Source organism: Sinocyclocheilus anshuiensis, unplaced genomic scaffold, assembly GCF_001515605.1.
Source record: "Sinocyclocheilus anshuiensis isolate Anshui unplaced genomic scaffold, SAMN03320099.WGS_v1.1 scaffold633, whole genome shotgun sequence".
NCBI lineage: Eukaryota > Metazoa > Chordata > Actinopteri > Cypriniformes > Cyprinidae > Sinocyclocheilus > Sinocyclocheilus anshuiensis.
This window is the reverse complement of record NW_015539860.1, coordinates 4,428-20,915: the sequence shown is the minus strand read 5'-3', so window position 1 is coordinate 20,915 and position 16,488 is coordinate 4,428. Positions and strand designations below refer to the sequence as shown.

The 16,488-nt window shown below is 37.4% G+C and overlaps 1 protein-coding gene across 1 annotated transcript in view; it reads right to left on the bottom strand.

The window, feature by feature from the left end:
* Positions 1-16,488, bottom strand: part of LOC107684910 (transmembrane protein 132D-like) — a 46,620-nt gene that overhangs the window by 25,807 nt on the left and 4,325 nt on the right. The window contains exon 3 of the mRNA XM_016481292.1: positions 1,288-1,474. Within this exon, the coding sequence (XP_016336778.1) occupies positions 1,288-1,474 (187 nt within the window). The remainder of the gene's footprint in view (positions 1-1,287; positions 1,475-16,488) is intronic.

Here is a 16,488-nt window from a genome sequence, read left to right as displayed (position 1 = left end):
GGGGGGTTGGACGGCCACGCTCAGGGTGATTAAAGCTGCCCGCTGACTCTTCTGCTGGCTTAATGAAGTCTTGATTAAGTTTAACAAGGTGTGGAGATGGCAATGTCATCGTTATGGACAAAAGCCGCCTTAGGGTGTGTGAGAGACTGCTGCACTGTAAAACGCAATTAATACACACAAACCTTTTCACATCGAAATGAAGTCATCTTCAACCTACCGCCCTGCTGAAAAGAAGCCAATGAAGAGCAGACGTGTAGCCCACATCTAATCAAACACCATTTTTCTCCTTGCCTCAGCATCTCACTTTATTTAAAACAATTTTTTTCTCATTTTGTTGTATAGACCTTAAGCACCAGAGAAACAAGCGCTGGCATCTTTAGAATTCTGTCTTTGAACTTCCGTTTTTGCGGTACCTTTATAGGAATCACAGTGCCAATTTTTTTTAAAAATGCAGCAATGTACAATAATTGATATACTGATCATTATCATTGTTGGTGCGTTTCAGTAGTTTAGTGAAGGAAAGTGTACATAATAATCAGAAATCATTATAATAAGCTGATTTGATGCTCAAGAAACAATTATTATTATTATAAATGTTAAAACAGTTGTGCTGCTTAACATTTTTGTGGAAAACATATATTTTTCAGGATTTTTTGATGAATAGAAAGTTTAAAAAACAGCATTTATTTGAAACAGAACCTTTTGTAACATTATAAACGTATTCACTGTCACTTTTGATCAGTTTAATGCATCTTTGCTGAATAAAAGTGTACTTTTTTTTTTTTAAAAACTGTTTGCTTTTTTTTTGCATAATTATATATATAAGATCTTGTATATATACAGTACCTTGATACATACTTTGCCAGTGATAAATAGCAACTGTGCTTCCCCACTCATGAATAGCACTAGCTGTGACTGCCTAGCCACTACATAGCCCAGTCTCCATGTAGCTTGAAATAACCTTTATTATCTTATATTTAACCTTATTTGTTTGAGGCCACTCACAGTTTCATCTAATTTTAAATTAATTACTTTTGGTCCTGACCCGCCGGTTTGAAAGCAAACTGCACGCTCAATTAACCAAATTACATCTAATTAAAGTGCTAGTCATACTGTTGCTTTCAGAAGACACATCAACATTTCCTGTGTGATAAATCTTTATGCCTGAAAGCAGCAATAATTTATATTATATGCAAACAGTAACAATAAAAAGAAGACTAAAGAACTGCATCACATATTTGGACTTGCTAAGAATGAAAGACATGAGTTGTCGAGGACTAAGCTCACCATAGCCAATGGCACGATTCCCCCGAGGTCATGTGGTGCCAGACGGATGAGTGTCTGGATCTCATCTGAAAGGGTTCGGGAGATGGGGTACTCAATCTGCCATGTCACTGAACGACTTCCCAGAGGATCCAACAACCCGTTGACCTCCAGATCCACCTGCAGGACTTTCTGGAAACCGGCCTCCACCCTAATATAAGTAGTAAAGAGTAATATCAAAATGTTTGAATGCAAACTAAAAGCATATGCATGTAAAACTCATGGGTGTCTTGTGTTTATTTGTAGTTATGTGGCTACTGGCCAGTGCATGCTGCCAATGGATGAAGGGGCAGTCAAGCGGCCATTTATCGACCCTTTTGTTTTTGTACACCTGGTGCGTGTAGGATGTAGGCTGCGACATATGTGGGTGTGAGTGTGTGGCGTTTTACTCTCATTATTTCAGTTCAACAAAAACACATCCCAGCAGCAACGGGGAAAAAAAAGACAGCAAAAAAGCAATTTACTTTTGGTCCAGCACCACAGCATTTTCAGAAAAGATTTTCAAAGCAGAGCATAACATTGTCTCCACTGATTGCAATGCAAACAAAGCTGAAAAACAATGAATAAAACCAAAACCATTTGATTTGCCCAGGCCTGAAAAATTCCTAATATCAAAATACAAATGTGGAATATGGAACTGCAATTGAATTCACACCTGGAACACAAAAACAAAACTATATTCTTTTCCTCAGAATGTTTTTTTTTTCCTTTGATAGAATCGGAGCAGTATAGTACAAGTTCTCTTATAAAATAACTCACACATCCATGAAAAAATATAAGGTCACCGCATTATTCTCAATGCTGTCATTTCATCATTTTGGAAAAAAGTATTAGAATTTGCTCTTTGGTTGACATCACACACAAATGTAACGTTTTTTTTGTTTATTTTTTTCTCTACAAACACTTCAGTCAGGGTTAACAAGGCTGCTGTTTCCCCATGTGGAACTGGGCTACTTTTAACCTGTTTCCATGAGAGTTTTTTTATCCTGCAGTTTAAAGGTTTGAAATATCACACAAATTATTTTTGAATGCAAGGATTTCTGACCAAACAAACAGCCAATCCTCTGTAAATCAAAATAGGTAAGATGGATACTACTTTTTATGTTTGACAGGCTAACTGTTGTTATGATTATAATTTAGTAAATTAAACTGTACGTCAGGTAACTGTGTATAATAGCCTACTGTTCAAAGTTTTGGTGTCTGTAAGACTTCTATTCAGCAAGGTAGCATTAAATTCATCAAAAGTGACAGTAAAACATTTATAATGTTGCAAAAACTATTTCAAAGAAATGCTGTTATTATAAACTTTCCATTCATTAAAGAATCCTGAAAAAATGTATCACGGTTTCCACATAAATATTGAGCAGCATAACTATTTGCAACATTGATAATAATAAATGTTTCTTGAGCACCAAATCAGCATATTAGAATGATTTCTAAAGGATCATGTGACATTGAAGCTTCTGAAAATTCATCTTTGCCATCACAGGAATACATTACATTTTAAAATATATCAAAATAGAAAAAAATAATAATTATTATTATAACAGTTTACAATATTACTGTTTTACTGTATTCTGATCAAACAAACACAGCCTTGGGAAGCATAAGAGACATCTTTCAAAAAGAAAAAATGCTTTTCTTAAACATTAGTTGAAATCTATTGCATTTTATTACTTTGTATTCAATGATAAAATGTAAATTTTTCTTTTTTTCTTTTTTTTTTTACTTTGGAATGGTTAAATGCTGCTTAAATGACACAGCAGGCATAGAAATTAACTGAAAAACCTCAAAATGTATACAAATCTCCTGAAAATGCTAAAAAAATAAATTTTGGGTTTTGATATTGGGCTGGTTTTATTGCTCACTGGGCTGGTTTTGGGCTAGTTTGGATTAGTCTTTACAACTCTAGCTGCAACATCTGAGAATATCTCTTTTAGGAGCAGAGAGATGTGTCATCCTTTTTCTGTCAACAAAATAATTCCATTACAGTCTCCCTCAAATAAATCTTCAAGAAAAAAAACAACATATTCAACCTGTCTATATCCTCTAATAACTTTCATTCCAAAAAGCCCTGGATTCTCTGATTTCAATGTCATGGAAACAGAGACGGCAGGATATCTTTAATAAGCAAATCTGGGAAGATCATATCAGTTTTCACACGTCCTAATCTGTGACTTTACATAATAAATGTGACCACACACAGCCAGTCTCTGCCAGATTGCACATGCTGTAAATTAATTTGATTGGTAGATTCTTTAAAGAGACATTATCTGTAAGGAGCAGAAAAGTGATCTCAAGACACGAAAAAGCTTGTTAAAAAAATCCTTAAATGAATCCAGTTGCTCCAAACCTGTATGAATTTCTTCCTTCCGTAGACCACAAAAGGATCTGTTAAGCAGGATGTTCATGTTCTTTTGCATAAATTGACAGTGCAAATGACAAAAATGCATCACAAAAGTACTTTAATAGTGGTCCACTCTAGTTGTGCACTATATTCAGTCATCTAAAGTCACGCATTAACTTTGTATGAGGAATAGATCAAAATTCCATAAAGATCAAAAGTCCATATTCACAGAAAAACTACTGCTGTAGATCGCTAAACTCATGTGTATATGCTCCCGTTCATATTTTCTCACGCAATGTAGTTGAAGTGAATTGCACAAGTCATATGAAGTTTTTTTTGTCATTTTTGGAGCATTAAAAAGTTGGTCATCACCATTCACTTTCATTATATGGAAAAGAGCAGTGTGAACATCCTGCTAAACTTCCGCTTTCGTGTTCCACAGAAGAAAGAAAATCACATGGGTTTGGAGCAACATGAGGAAGAATAAATGATACCCATTTTCATTTTTGGGTGAACTATTCTTTTAACAACTACACAGATGTATGTATCCATAAGTATGACTTACCCTAGGAAATGCAATTTCAGCAACTACAGCAAAAACAAAAGGTCTTGTAATGCCATGAATTACTCTTACCAACAGACATTTCGTTAAACACTTTTCATGATCACACAAAAAAGGGCCAAAAAAGTCTATTTAAAGTAAGTGTCATTTTATTGTGCTAATGTGGTGCTGGTGAATGGAGATGGGCAGCTAAAAGGCTATGGTGTTAGAGAGGTATTCTGGGAGAAACACAGCTGACAGCTTTGTTGCACTTAAAAATAAATGCATCCACCTTGTAAACACTGGCTTTCCACGACCTCACTGAATGCTCTGAAGAGCCCTGTTAGCTCAAACACTTTAATGGGTCATTGTCAGTTTTCTCATTCACTACTAAGAACATCAAACCAGTACAGGATTAATTAACACTGCCATTATGGCTCAAATGTAGGGTTAAGATGTGTCCAGCAGAGGGCGAAGTGCAGTATCTCTTCACCAAAATGGAACATTTCTGACACCAGATCAAAAGCTAATGCTGATTGATGAAAATTCTTTTGCTTGCAGATGGAATTTGGGAATCTCTGAATTTTTGCTGCTGAATTTTTGTTAAACGTGTTAAACCAAGCATACTGGGAGCAGATGTAGCCAATATGTTCAAGAAACAAACATAAAGGGATGGGAATTTAATGAATGACGGGCGTTCCAGCAGAAACTGCGGAACTTTCAGTGGAAGTCTGTGTATGACTTAGTTTAGTGAGCATTCTACTTGTTTATAGCCTATATTGACTGAGTTTTCTGCTCTCCACAGCCCACTATGGAAATCTTATGCTATGCAGCAGAGGTTATAAGGGCAGCAAATATGAAAATCTTCTCAGACACAAAGAGCGAAAAAGTGAAGCCTGAATACACATTTTTAAACCACAAAAAGAGTACTTTGTGAAAACAGGAATGTAAAGTGAAACGTCTCGGTGAGAGTTTCTCTGTGAAGTCTTTGAGAGTCTCGACAGGTGCTAAATTGCTCAACGCTAGGATGAATGAATTGTTATGTCAAAACGTATAAAAATGCAGAGAAAGCCAGATAGGAGCTATTCGTTGACATAGACTCGCACATAACTGTCGGAGGGAGTGAAATTCTTCCAAAATGTATAGGTCTGATGACAAAGGGTTCGACTACAGGAGGTGGAGAATTACTATTTAAAGTGTAGTAGGTGAAATTTCAATCTTTCAAAAAGGTTCTTCGACTGAATTTCCCAAAACAGAGGCTCTTCAAAGAGACGTCGCGCCTCCCTCATTTTACACAACCATGTAAAAATGGCATGAGAGAAAAGGAAAAAAGGGTAAAAAATGGAAATGGCTTTCATTGTGGAGATTCTAGGGTGGATTCATTCATGCACAGTGGTGATCTGCTTAGCACTGACAACAATGATACATCAAACGAATGGAATCAATTTGACTACAAAGCCGCTGTGGTTGGCAACTCACGGCTCGGGGAAATAAAAGTCAAAGCCAGGGAAGTAATGGCAGCTGGCGAGTCAGCTTTGAGTAAAGCTGTGGTGGAATTTCATTTCACAGGTTGCGGAAGACACTGAGCGAAAGAGCCGTGCTGAAGGCGAGCCCTAGCCCTCCTGCTGGAGGATTTGCCAGCCATCTCTTCCACTCGTTTCCCTCTCAAAGGCAACACTGGGCACTCAGGACCGCCAACAGCTAAGCATGAAACTCAATCACATTGCTGGCATGGGGGCCCTGACCTGCATCACACTCACTAAAGAAGTTTATGGTCTAAAGACGGAGTTCAGATGGTCAGAACAAAGAAGAGGAGGATGAGAGAGAAAAGAGAGGATCAGCAACGACTACAGATAAATATCAATATGGAGCCAGTATTTGCATGCAGAGGGAAACAGTGGTGCTTTTATAAAGTATCACGCTAATACAATAAATGATTGTGAAAAAGAACCAGTGACCAAAGATTACAAGTTTTGTGGTATCAAGTCTTAAAGATATTAAAGAGTTTTGTATATAATTGCAAGTAATCCAAGGAACTATTGGCACCAATGGTCAACTAAGGATTGGGGTGCATCTGGAAAACACAGTCCAGATCTTTAAAGGGGTCATAGGATGCTAATTTCACTTTTACATGTTGTTTGAACATAAAAGTGTGTTGGCAGTGTGTGTACACATCTACCCTATAATGATAAAAATCAACCCAGTGGTTTTTATTTAATCCCTAAAAATATATCCCCTTTTTCAAATCAGGCCATTCTCAGCTTCTTGTCTGTGTGATGTCACACGGACGAAGGCCGCTCCCACGACAGTTGATTGACAGTGAGTCTTACCTTAGACCCGCCCTTAGTGATCTGTAACAGTCAGACTGCCATTGTTTCACCACCGGCGCAGATGTAGACAAGCATGGCTCCACAGCGATTGAGGTGTTCTGTTGTCGGATGTAATAATGAACAAAGCAGTCATCATTTACTCCAGACATCTGAGCCGCTGAAGACACAGCGGGATTACTTTTGTTTGTGAAGGGAATGCACCCCAATCTACCTAAATGCGTTTATGTTTGCGCAAATCGTTCGTGATCCAGCTTCACTTACAGCAGAAGTGAGTATAAGGGGTTTTTATGAATCTTTGCAATCGCTGTTCCTAATAACATGCTACTTAGCAAGTTTCGCAGCTAAAGTAAACAGTCTCTCAGAGCATGGTTCGTCACCCCACGGAAGAGAGGGGCGGGGTCAGCAGAGCTCATTAGCATTTAAAGCAACATGCAAAAAACGGGTTGATTTCTGCAGAGCTGATTTTGACAAGGTAAAAAGGGTGTTTTTTACACTACCATTGAGAAATTTTAACCAAAGTATGTTATAGATGTTTCATTAAGCCCCTAAAGAATCATATCAACTTGTGGAAAATGGGCATCCGATGACCCCTTTAAAGAGAAATTAAGCAACTGAGATATCCCAAAATGTCAGACAAGATGATAGATTTTGATGAACACCGATTTATTAGCCACCCCCAAAACACCAACGGCTTCCTCTACGATCAACTTAGGGTTGCGATGCTTCTGGGAAGTGCATCCCAGTACCACCGCATTGTCTTTAGGACCTTAAGATGTCATCCTACTTATACTTCTGCTATAATCCATAAAAGCGATTCTCAACAAACATCAGAGCAACAGAAAGTTCTGCCAAGCAGACAAGTGCGTAATGCTGACAGTTCACAGACCTTTACTTTTTAGTGTTATTCTGTAGGAAAGTTGTCAGGAGGATTCACATAAAAAACATACTTTCACCACAAAAAGGCTAAAAAAGAAGAAGTGATGGGAACTTAAGTTTGTACGTTTCTCTCAGAATAAAAGACCGAAATTAAACAAGAATATTGTTTGGTAAGTTAAATGTGCAGCGTCGGCAAGATTTAGGAAAAATCTTCAACCACTGAGGAGGCTGTTAAAATGTCTAACTGTGGTATGGACCTGAAATGTTGCACAGTAAGACACAAAGTGACTAAAAGATGAATTTCTGTTTGATTTTATTGTGCAATACTTAGGTCCCTAAAATTAGGCCTCAGATGAAAGTGCAAGATGCTAACTAACGATGATCCAAGATTTAAATTCTGGCTGATATGGTAAGACAAATTCATTCGTTTGTTGTTATGGCCAATAACAGATAAATGGAATTTACTGAAATTAAATAAAAAAATAAAACACTTTTAATAGTATCTGCCATAACATTGCATCATAATATCATCACAACAGTATTAAAAAAATAGATATTCAAGATTATGTTTAAGTTTTTTCAATTACTAATGTTTTAAAGATTCACTTTAAGTAAGCATTAGATGGCAAAGGCGATCTAAACGTAAAAATCATGGAAATGAGCATGCACAATTAAATATATATCAAACAATTAATTCTCCATAAACCACCTGCATAAACCACTATTAACTTTTCATGTGTAAGATCCTTGAAATTATGGATGACCAGCATCTAATGCAAAATACCACTGATAAGTGCCAGAAAAACCAGCCCACCTTGACTGCCTGCGACCCGCGATCTCCTGAACCTTGAGGCAGTGATGTAATATTCATCGCACTCAGCAAGTTGATTTGCTTGCTGTTGCTTCAGCTGGAATGCAAGAGGTGTAAGAAGAATGTGAAGCAGTTGGACCGGATGGAAGCTGAGGAAAATGGCTGCCCTTGGGTGAGACATCCAACTGGGAACATCATTTAAATCCATTAGCCAGATATCATCAGACTTTCCCACTCACTTAGTAGCTATGTTATCACCGCTGCAGACTTGAAGTGGAATGGGAAGCGCAGAGTGAAATGGATGCCCGAGATGCCGGTTCTTCACACTGAATTACCTGAACCAAACCTGGCTATATTGGCAGCTCACAAAGCCTCCTCACCAAGCAGTATCACATGTGTCCCAGGCTCAACTTTGAAGCACAAATAATCATATATGTGCTAGATACAGCTGGGTTTAAGAGAGTTCTGCTTAAAAAAAATAAACTCGCAGTAAAAAGGCAAGCAAGTGGTGAGACTCACAAAGGAACAGTGTTGAATATAACCAAGATTAATGAATGGTGGCTGAACTAACTAAAAAAAAAACTTCTGGAGAACGACGTCTGCTAGTGTTTACGTGCGGGTACATTTCTTTCTCGAAAGCCTTATTGATGAATACAAAACCTGAAGCCATTCAGCACACACCTGGTGCCTCATGGGCATAGTAGCCTATACGACCGCGGAAAACACAATAACCGAATACACATAAGGACTCATTTTCATTATGCTACAGTAATGGATCAGAACAGTCATTATTGCCACTAATTCATGCTCTGCATAAACCAATATAATTAAATATGCGAATATGCGATCACATGGGATCCATGCAAGTTCTAAGCATTAGGAATGCTAATGTCAGCATACTCGTGAGAATCACACGCTAACACTTTCGTTCCTCCGCAGCACTTTGTTTGATTTAACTTGATTAACTTCCTTGCCATATGTTTCCTATTATTTTTTCGCCATTAAGCTTCATCACTCTCCTTCCAGTCATGAAACGTGATATCATTCGCTTCTTTCAGAATGTGGGATGAATCCTAATGATTTAAGTTATGCTTACTGACTGATGAACTTCTCATCCCTCATGCACTGTGAGAACAAGACGTCAATCTGTAATTGGAAACTCTCAAGCGTAACATACTCAGACTAATTAAAAGAACCAGAGCTAATGGCAAAACACGCCATACTGCGCTCTCCCCAAACAGGTTGTCCCTGATACAAGTCATTACAAGGGCTACACACACATACAGAAACCCAGACTCCAAAGATCCTTTGCTCCATATGCAGACAAACTTTATTACTTATGCTGGGTGTTTATGAACCTCTGGTCTGGTCACTGTTTGCCGTCACAAGAAAATAAATAATTTAAATAATATTTAAATAATATTTAAATCATTTTAAAATATAGTCAAATAGAAAAGTTATTTTAAATTGCAACAGTATTTCATAATTTTACAGTATTTTTGTTGAAACAAATGCAGCCTTGGTGAGCAAAAGTAACTTCTTTCAAAAAAATGTTAAAAAATCTTATTGACCCCAAACTTGTGAACAGTAATGTACAATTGCATGTACAAAAATGATCAGAGAAAAATATTGATTTATTATACTGTTTATTCAATACATTGACTATATAGTTGTTCACACAGGACACGTTCTCACATTCTGTCTATTATTTCAATGATATGTCTATGCATCACAAAAATGTCTTTGGTTGTTCTGTCACGTCTTGCTGCGTTGCAGTGTCTCACGGCATGAGTGCCACATTTTGAAGAGGCTATGTCAAGTTAAAACTTATTAAAGACGAGACTCTTGCATTCTGTTGCATTCAATTGCACTATGTCCAGCTGTTTTTGAATGCAAGAACGTGTCCTGTGTGAATACCTTTCTTACCCATTCCACACTGTCTGCTCTCTTTAAATGTGGCTTGGCATGTTGCCTGTCAGAAGGTGGTACTTCATGCTTGAATTACTCAAACGGAGAATATCTCATTATAGAATTTACATACAGGTCAAGACACATGTCTAATTGCATTAATTACCAAAAAAAATTTTGCACTATGCTAATGAGTTAAAATGTAAACCCAACCTTATCTGCTGACTGGCTATGATTGTTATGTTACATAGAATTTGCTAAATAAATGGCAACATTTTCTTTTACATTTTTCATTTAAGAAAATTAATTAATTTGTATAATTTGAAATTGTATTATTCATTTATTATTATTTATATAATTTAATTTAATTTATTTTTTCCCCCCTACATGCCAATTTGCCTTGCATTCTGAACACTTCTCAAGCAGTGAGAAGGTTCTAAATGCCATATGAGACACTTCAAACATCGCTTTGTCTCGTGAGGTGTGACCTTGGTGGAATCATCAGCTGTTGGGGAAGAAAATGGTGCATTCTGACCCACTGCACCGAGCAGACACACGCACACCTTCTCACATTCAAAGTGGGACTATTTTCTATTCCCTGATTAATGTGCTCATGCAAAGTCAAATGTAATTTGAGGATGTGTCTTTTTACATATGCAGATTTCTGCAGCACATCCACACTGCAATACCGTATTCATAAGCTCATTAGAAATGTGTACGTAGAAGCAGCACAGTTTGTACAATTTAACCCAAATTGATGCATTGTTCTCTGGGTATGCTAATAGTGGCCAGAGGCATTGTTATGGAATGCAACACCCGTGCTTAGGGGGCTGGAGGGTGTGTTCCTATTTCCTCCCCTGAGAGGAAACAGACAGTCAATAGAGGATCCAAGATGAGCAACATCACCCCCAGCATAGAGAGAAAGACATTTTAATATATTACAGTGTGCATGTTTTATTACAGGAAATGAGCACAGGCTGGCAATGAGGAGCACACAAGGCCATGTTTATTTTAAGAGCTGCGCAGAACAGAACATCAAAAAACTTTCCCATATTTCAGTGCAAACATCATTACTATAATAGCATACAGCATCTTTTTCAAGCCACGCTTAAATCAGAATATTGCATGCGTGGAGATATTTGCATAAACGTACGCCCGCAACTTTGCCTTTGAGGCATCGTGTACTCCCTGTTTTAAGGGAAGAGCCCCACTCTCATTTACACTAAAAAACAAGCACTGACATTCAATCAGTGACAGGGTTTATGGTACAAGGCCACAGGACAGTAAATTAGGCTTAAATCAAACGGCCCAAAGTGCAATTCAGGCCAAGTCACAACTTCTTCATCCTGCAGATGAAGGAATTTTAATGACCAGTTGGAGGAAATGTCAGTAAGAAATTTAACTGTCAGAGCAATATCCTGAGAAGACATGTTTGATTGGAACGCTGCCATAATCTGAGCAAAAAAAACCCCCCAAAAACTCCACAATCTCCAAAGCATGGTGCGAGGAGGATAGCAACAAGATACAGCTGAAAAGTCACAAGAGAAGAGACAATGCTTCCATGTTCCTCCAATCAATCTATAAATCTGCATTAAATATATAATATTTATAATATATATATATAAATATATAAAAAGTCTATAATATGGAATGAATAGCTAACTAATTCAGACTAATTACAGAGTTAACAACTCATAAACAATCATGTTTGGCCATATCCAAATCTAAATTAACTTGAAATTACTTGAAATTATCAGTAATATTGTATTGAATATATATATATAATATATAAATATATATATATATATATATAAGTTTAACTAGAATAGCAAAGTTTGTGAAGACAAACTATTAATGCTGGCTTAAAACCTTGTGTGAAAATTTTATGAAACATTTTATAAACAAAAGGTTACAGATAGATAGATAGATAGATAGATAGATAGTTTAAAAACGTTTTGACGGAACCAGGGTTTAATAAATAGCATGTTAATATAACTTCTAATATAAATATTGTACACTCTAAAAAATGCTGGGTTAAATATAACCCAGCTGCTGGGTTATATTTAACCCAGCATTTTTTAGAGTGTAGTATTTGCTGCTTGTTCACAGTCCCATGTGTGAGGTAAATTCCGTTTAATATGCCTTTAACTCTGTGAAACTCTGTGAAAGTATGTAAACACCAAATTGGAAAAAAAAAACTAAACCTAGAGAGGGAACATTGACTAGACATTTCAGAAGTTCAACACACGCCACTGGTCAAGGCGAGCTCTTCTGAACATTACATGCACACAACAAACTAATTACCAATATGTATTTGCATATTAATTCTCTGCAATCTGGCTTCTGCCCTTGCCTTCTGTAACCATCCTTGTGTTATTTATACCCATACCTACAGGGCCGGATTTACGCATAGGCATTCTAGACACGTGCCTATGCTTGCTCGTCCAGGTGGGGCCCAAACACAATGAAGAGATATATAATATTTTTGTTATACTATGGGATATATACAACAGTAAAAGAACCAAAACCCCAAAAGACATTGAGCAAATAAATATAACAAACAATAGGGTAAAAATGACAAACTATTTCCATGTCTTCAACTTTTTTTTATGTACGGAAATCATGCTTTCTTTCTCCCGTTCTCTCTCACAGACACACACACAGTACAGACACGCACTCGCGGTCTCGTGCACAAACGCAGAGACACAGACAGAAACTTGTTGTCAGAGCTGCGCGGCTGCCCCGCGTATTTTTCAATAAAATAGTTTCGCAGCTGAAAAGCTACATGACATTTCTCAGTAGTGAGGTTCTTGAAGCAGTTCAACTTAAAGATTCGCTATTAGTAGACGCTGCTGCTGAATACTGCTGAGAGACGCACAGATGCAAGTATTCACACGCACTTAATCTCTCTCTCTCTCTTTCGCTCTCTCTCTAATAACTGCATTATACTGCATTAATAACTGCGTTAGCCTGCATATCAATGGCTCAAGCCTCTGTTATTAGCTCTAAAATGACGTTTTGGAATTTGCACAAAATCGGATTTGGGTCGACAGTCTAAACGAGGCTTAAGTTCTCAAACAAATTAAGAACTACATTCGATTTGTATTGATTGAACGCAAGCGATTATTGCGATAGAAGACACTGTAACGGTTTCCACTGATTAAGAAATATTTTTGTTTGCTTGGGTGGTAATATTAGGCCTATTATATTAGGGAAGGGGGGCCCAAAAATTTGATTTGCCTATGTCACGAAAAGAGGTAAATCTGGCCCTGCATACCTACACACACTAATGCTGAGATGACAAGAACTCATCCTCACTAAAAAGGGGGATTTGTAAAGCATGGCAACATGCGCACAATCATTGGATGGATTTAAAGCATTGATCATGTGTTATTTAATTTGTGTGAGTGGCGTATGAATCTTAAATGCCTTGTGTGGCCTTGAGCAGTTATGTAATCATAAACGAGCCATAACGTTTGCCAGGCACATGGCTTTGGAATAAATTAAAAACAGGGGAAAACATATTTACAGGCTCTGTCATCATTAATGAAAAAACAGAAATGGCCCTCCCACCCTTTAACATAATGGAACGGTCTAAATCGCTTACTATGATTTATATTGGCTCCTCTACCCAACCTCCACAAACCTCAATTGATACGGGGGATAACGACAATTTCCCTCTCCCTATATCCACAGGGATATTGGCCACATCTGAAATCTCCTTCCCCTCCTTGTTTCTAAACCAGCTCTCTCACTCCAGAGCATCTGGCCCTCTCTAGCTTTATCGGGCAGAGAAACACCGGGGTTGGTTGCTGCTCTGTCAGCCGAGAGCCTGGAGACAGTAAAGAGGGTTGTCAATGAGGCCAGGTTGGCCTCATGTGATAAGACGTAGTGTACAAATCGAGGGTGGCAATTTAATCCGAACCACCTTCAAGCATTTCATATCACTAACACCAACTACTGTAGAAGTGCCGCGGTCTCTGTATTCTATCATAAACACAGATACACACAGAGGCCCCATTGGGAGAGAGAAATAAGACCCGCCTGTTCTTAAAGGGCATTCAACTTCAGACACGCTCTGAGGACTTGGGGCTGCAGGAATTCAATGTCAACAGTGATGATCCTCCTCCTAATAAAGAACTTTTATATCAGTGTGAAACAATAATAACAATAAACACTGGCAATTTGGTAAGTTAAGAATCATACTGATCTGGAGCATGTGTGTTTACCACCAAGCCATGGCTCAATCTATGTTGATATGCTCATATGGGAGATGAAAGTTTGAATCTTACCAGTGCCTTTTCCCAAAACAAAAAAAATAAATAAATAAATAAAAATAAATAAATAAATAAAAAGGTCAAGGTTTGGCTGGTCAGCAAGGTTTAACTACAAAAGCATCTTCCTCCACTGACAGCCAGACATTTTTGTTTGCAACACAAATTATAATATTTATATGTACTCTACCGTTTAAAAGTTTGTAGTCAGTAAAATATTATTACATTAAATTAATCAAAGGTGTCATGAATCATGGACTTGTCACGGCTCTGTCATGGACTTCTGTCCAATTGCCACCAGAGGTCACTCTTCCATTATATTGACTCTCTCACTACACAGACTTTCACATGTCACCCCGGACTACATTTCCCATCATCCATTGCACTGATTACACACACAGCTGCAACCAATCAAACACATTTTATAAGCCATGGACTTCCTCTTTCAAATCTCCAAGTAGTGTTTGCACTTATCTCTCTGTCAGTGATAGCAGCATTATGGAGCCAGTTCCCGGTCCTAGTTTCGAATTCCTAGTTCTAGTCTAAGTCTAATCACGTCTTGTTTCCTGATTGCCTGTTTCCTGATTATTTAGCCTGTCTGTTGGATTACCTGTTTGCTTCACCCTCTGGATTATGTTCGCCGTCGTTTGACACACGCCTGTCTTTGGATTACTCTTTTGTCATGCCTCCAACATACCTGTTTGCCATTGTCTAACCCTCGCCTGTTTCATGACCACATCTTTAAATAAAGCTCTGTATATGGATCTGTACGTTTCACGTTCTGATTACTCCGTTACAAAAGGTGACCCTAAAAACCAGTTACAAAAAGTTACCAAAAAAATCTTTCAAATGCTGTTTATTGAGCTTTCTATCAAAGAATCCTGGGGGAAAAAAAGTATCACACTTTCCACAAAAATACTAGAGAAACATTGATAATAATAATAAATGTTTTTGAGCACCAAATTAACATGTCTTCAGAAAGATTTCTGAAGGATCATGTGACACTGAAGACTGGAGTAATGGCTGGTATATTCAGCTTTGTCATCACAGCAACAAATTACATTATAAATGTATTAAAATAGAACAGTTATTTTAAATTGTAATAAAGTTTCACAAAATTAAAATTTTTACAGAATTTTTGATCAAATAAATGCAACATTGGTGAGCATAAGAAGCTTCTTTCAAAAAAAAAAAGGAAACAACCCCAAACTTTCGAATGGTAGTGTATAATAAATACAAAAAATATTTTTAATATAATATAATGTAATATAATATGAAATGGTATATTTGGAAAAGGCAGTTCTGAAAATTACAGTGTTTTCATAGTAGCTCCTAGGGGTGGGAATCACCAGAGTCCCCACGACACGATATTATCACGATACTTGTGCCACGATACAATATTATTGCGATATTCTGCGATATATTGCAATTTATTACCTTTTTCCAACTTCAAATTATGTCCCCAAACGAAAACTTTGGTAACATCTGTTTTAACTAAAAAGAAAAATCTCTCAGTCTGTTTATCTCATTTCAATTTTATTGTTGCAGTGCAAAATTTATGTTCGGCTGTGATTGGCTCATGCGATAATTGCCGCCTCTTGTGTTCGCGCGAGTTCCGCGTTTGCGAATCAGTCTGAATGAACAATATAATGGCGTTAATGAGATGACTGATTAAAAAAGTAAGTAAACAACTCACACACTTAGATATAACCCTTTGTTACGTCAAAATAAGACGCCATTGACGAGTTATCTCGTCTTTTAGAAGAAAACGCTTCCCTGCCAAAGACGAGTTTTTACGGCTTTTGTGTTTTCACTGTTATACACTCGGGGGCACTATTACACATCTTCTGAATGAGTACAAAACCTCCCGAACGAAAAACACATGTGAACAGGACGGAGAAACGAGCGATCTCTTATGTTAACAGATATCATCAGCAATAGACAGCATATAAATGAAAACGGCATAATGTTACGGAGTAAATGTTGATCCAGGAAGTGGTATATGTCTGTGCAAGCTTTGGAGGTGTTGATGGAAGCGATTTACTGGATTTATGCTTTGATAATCGTACTGAATATTA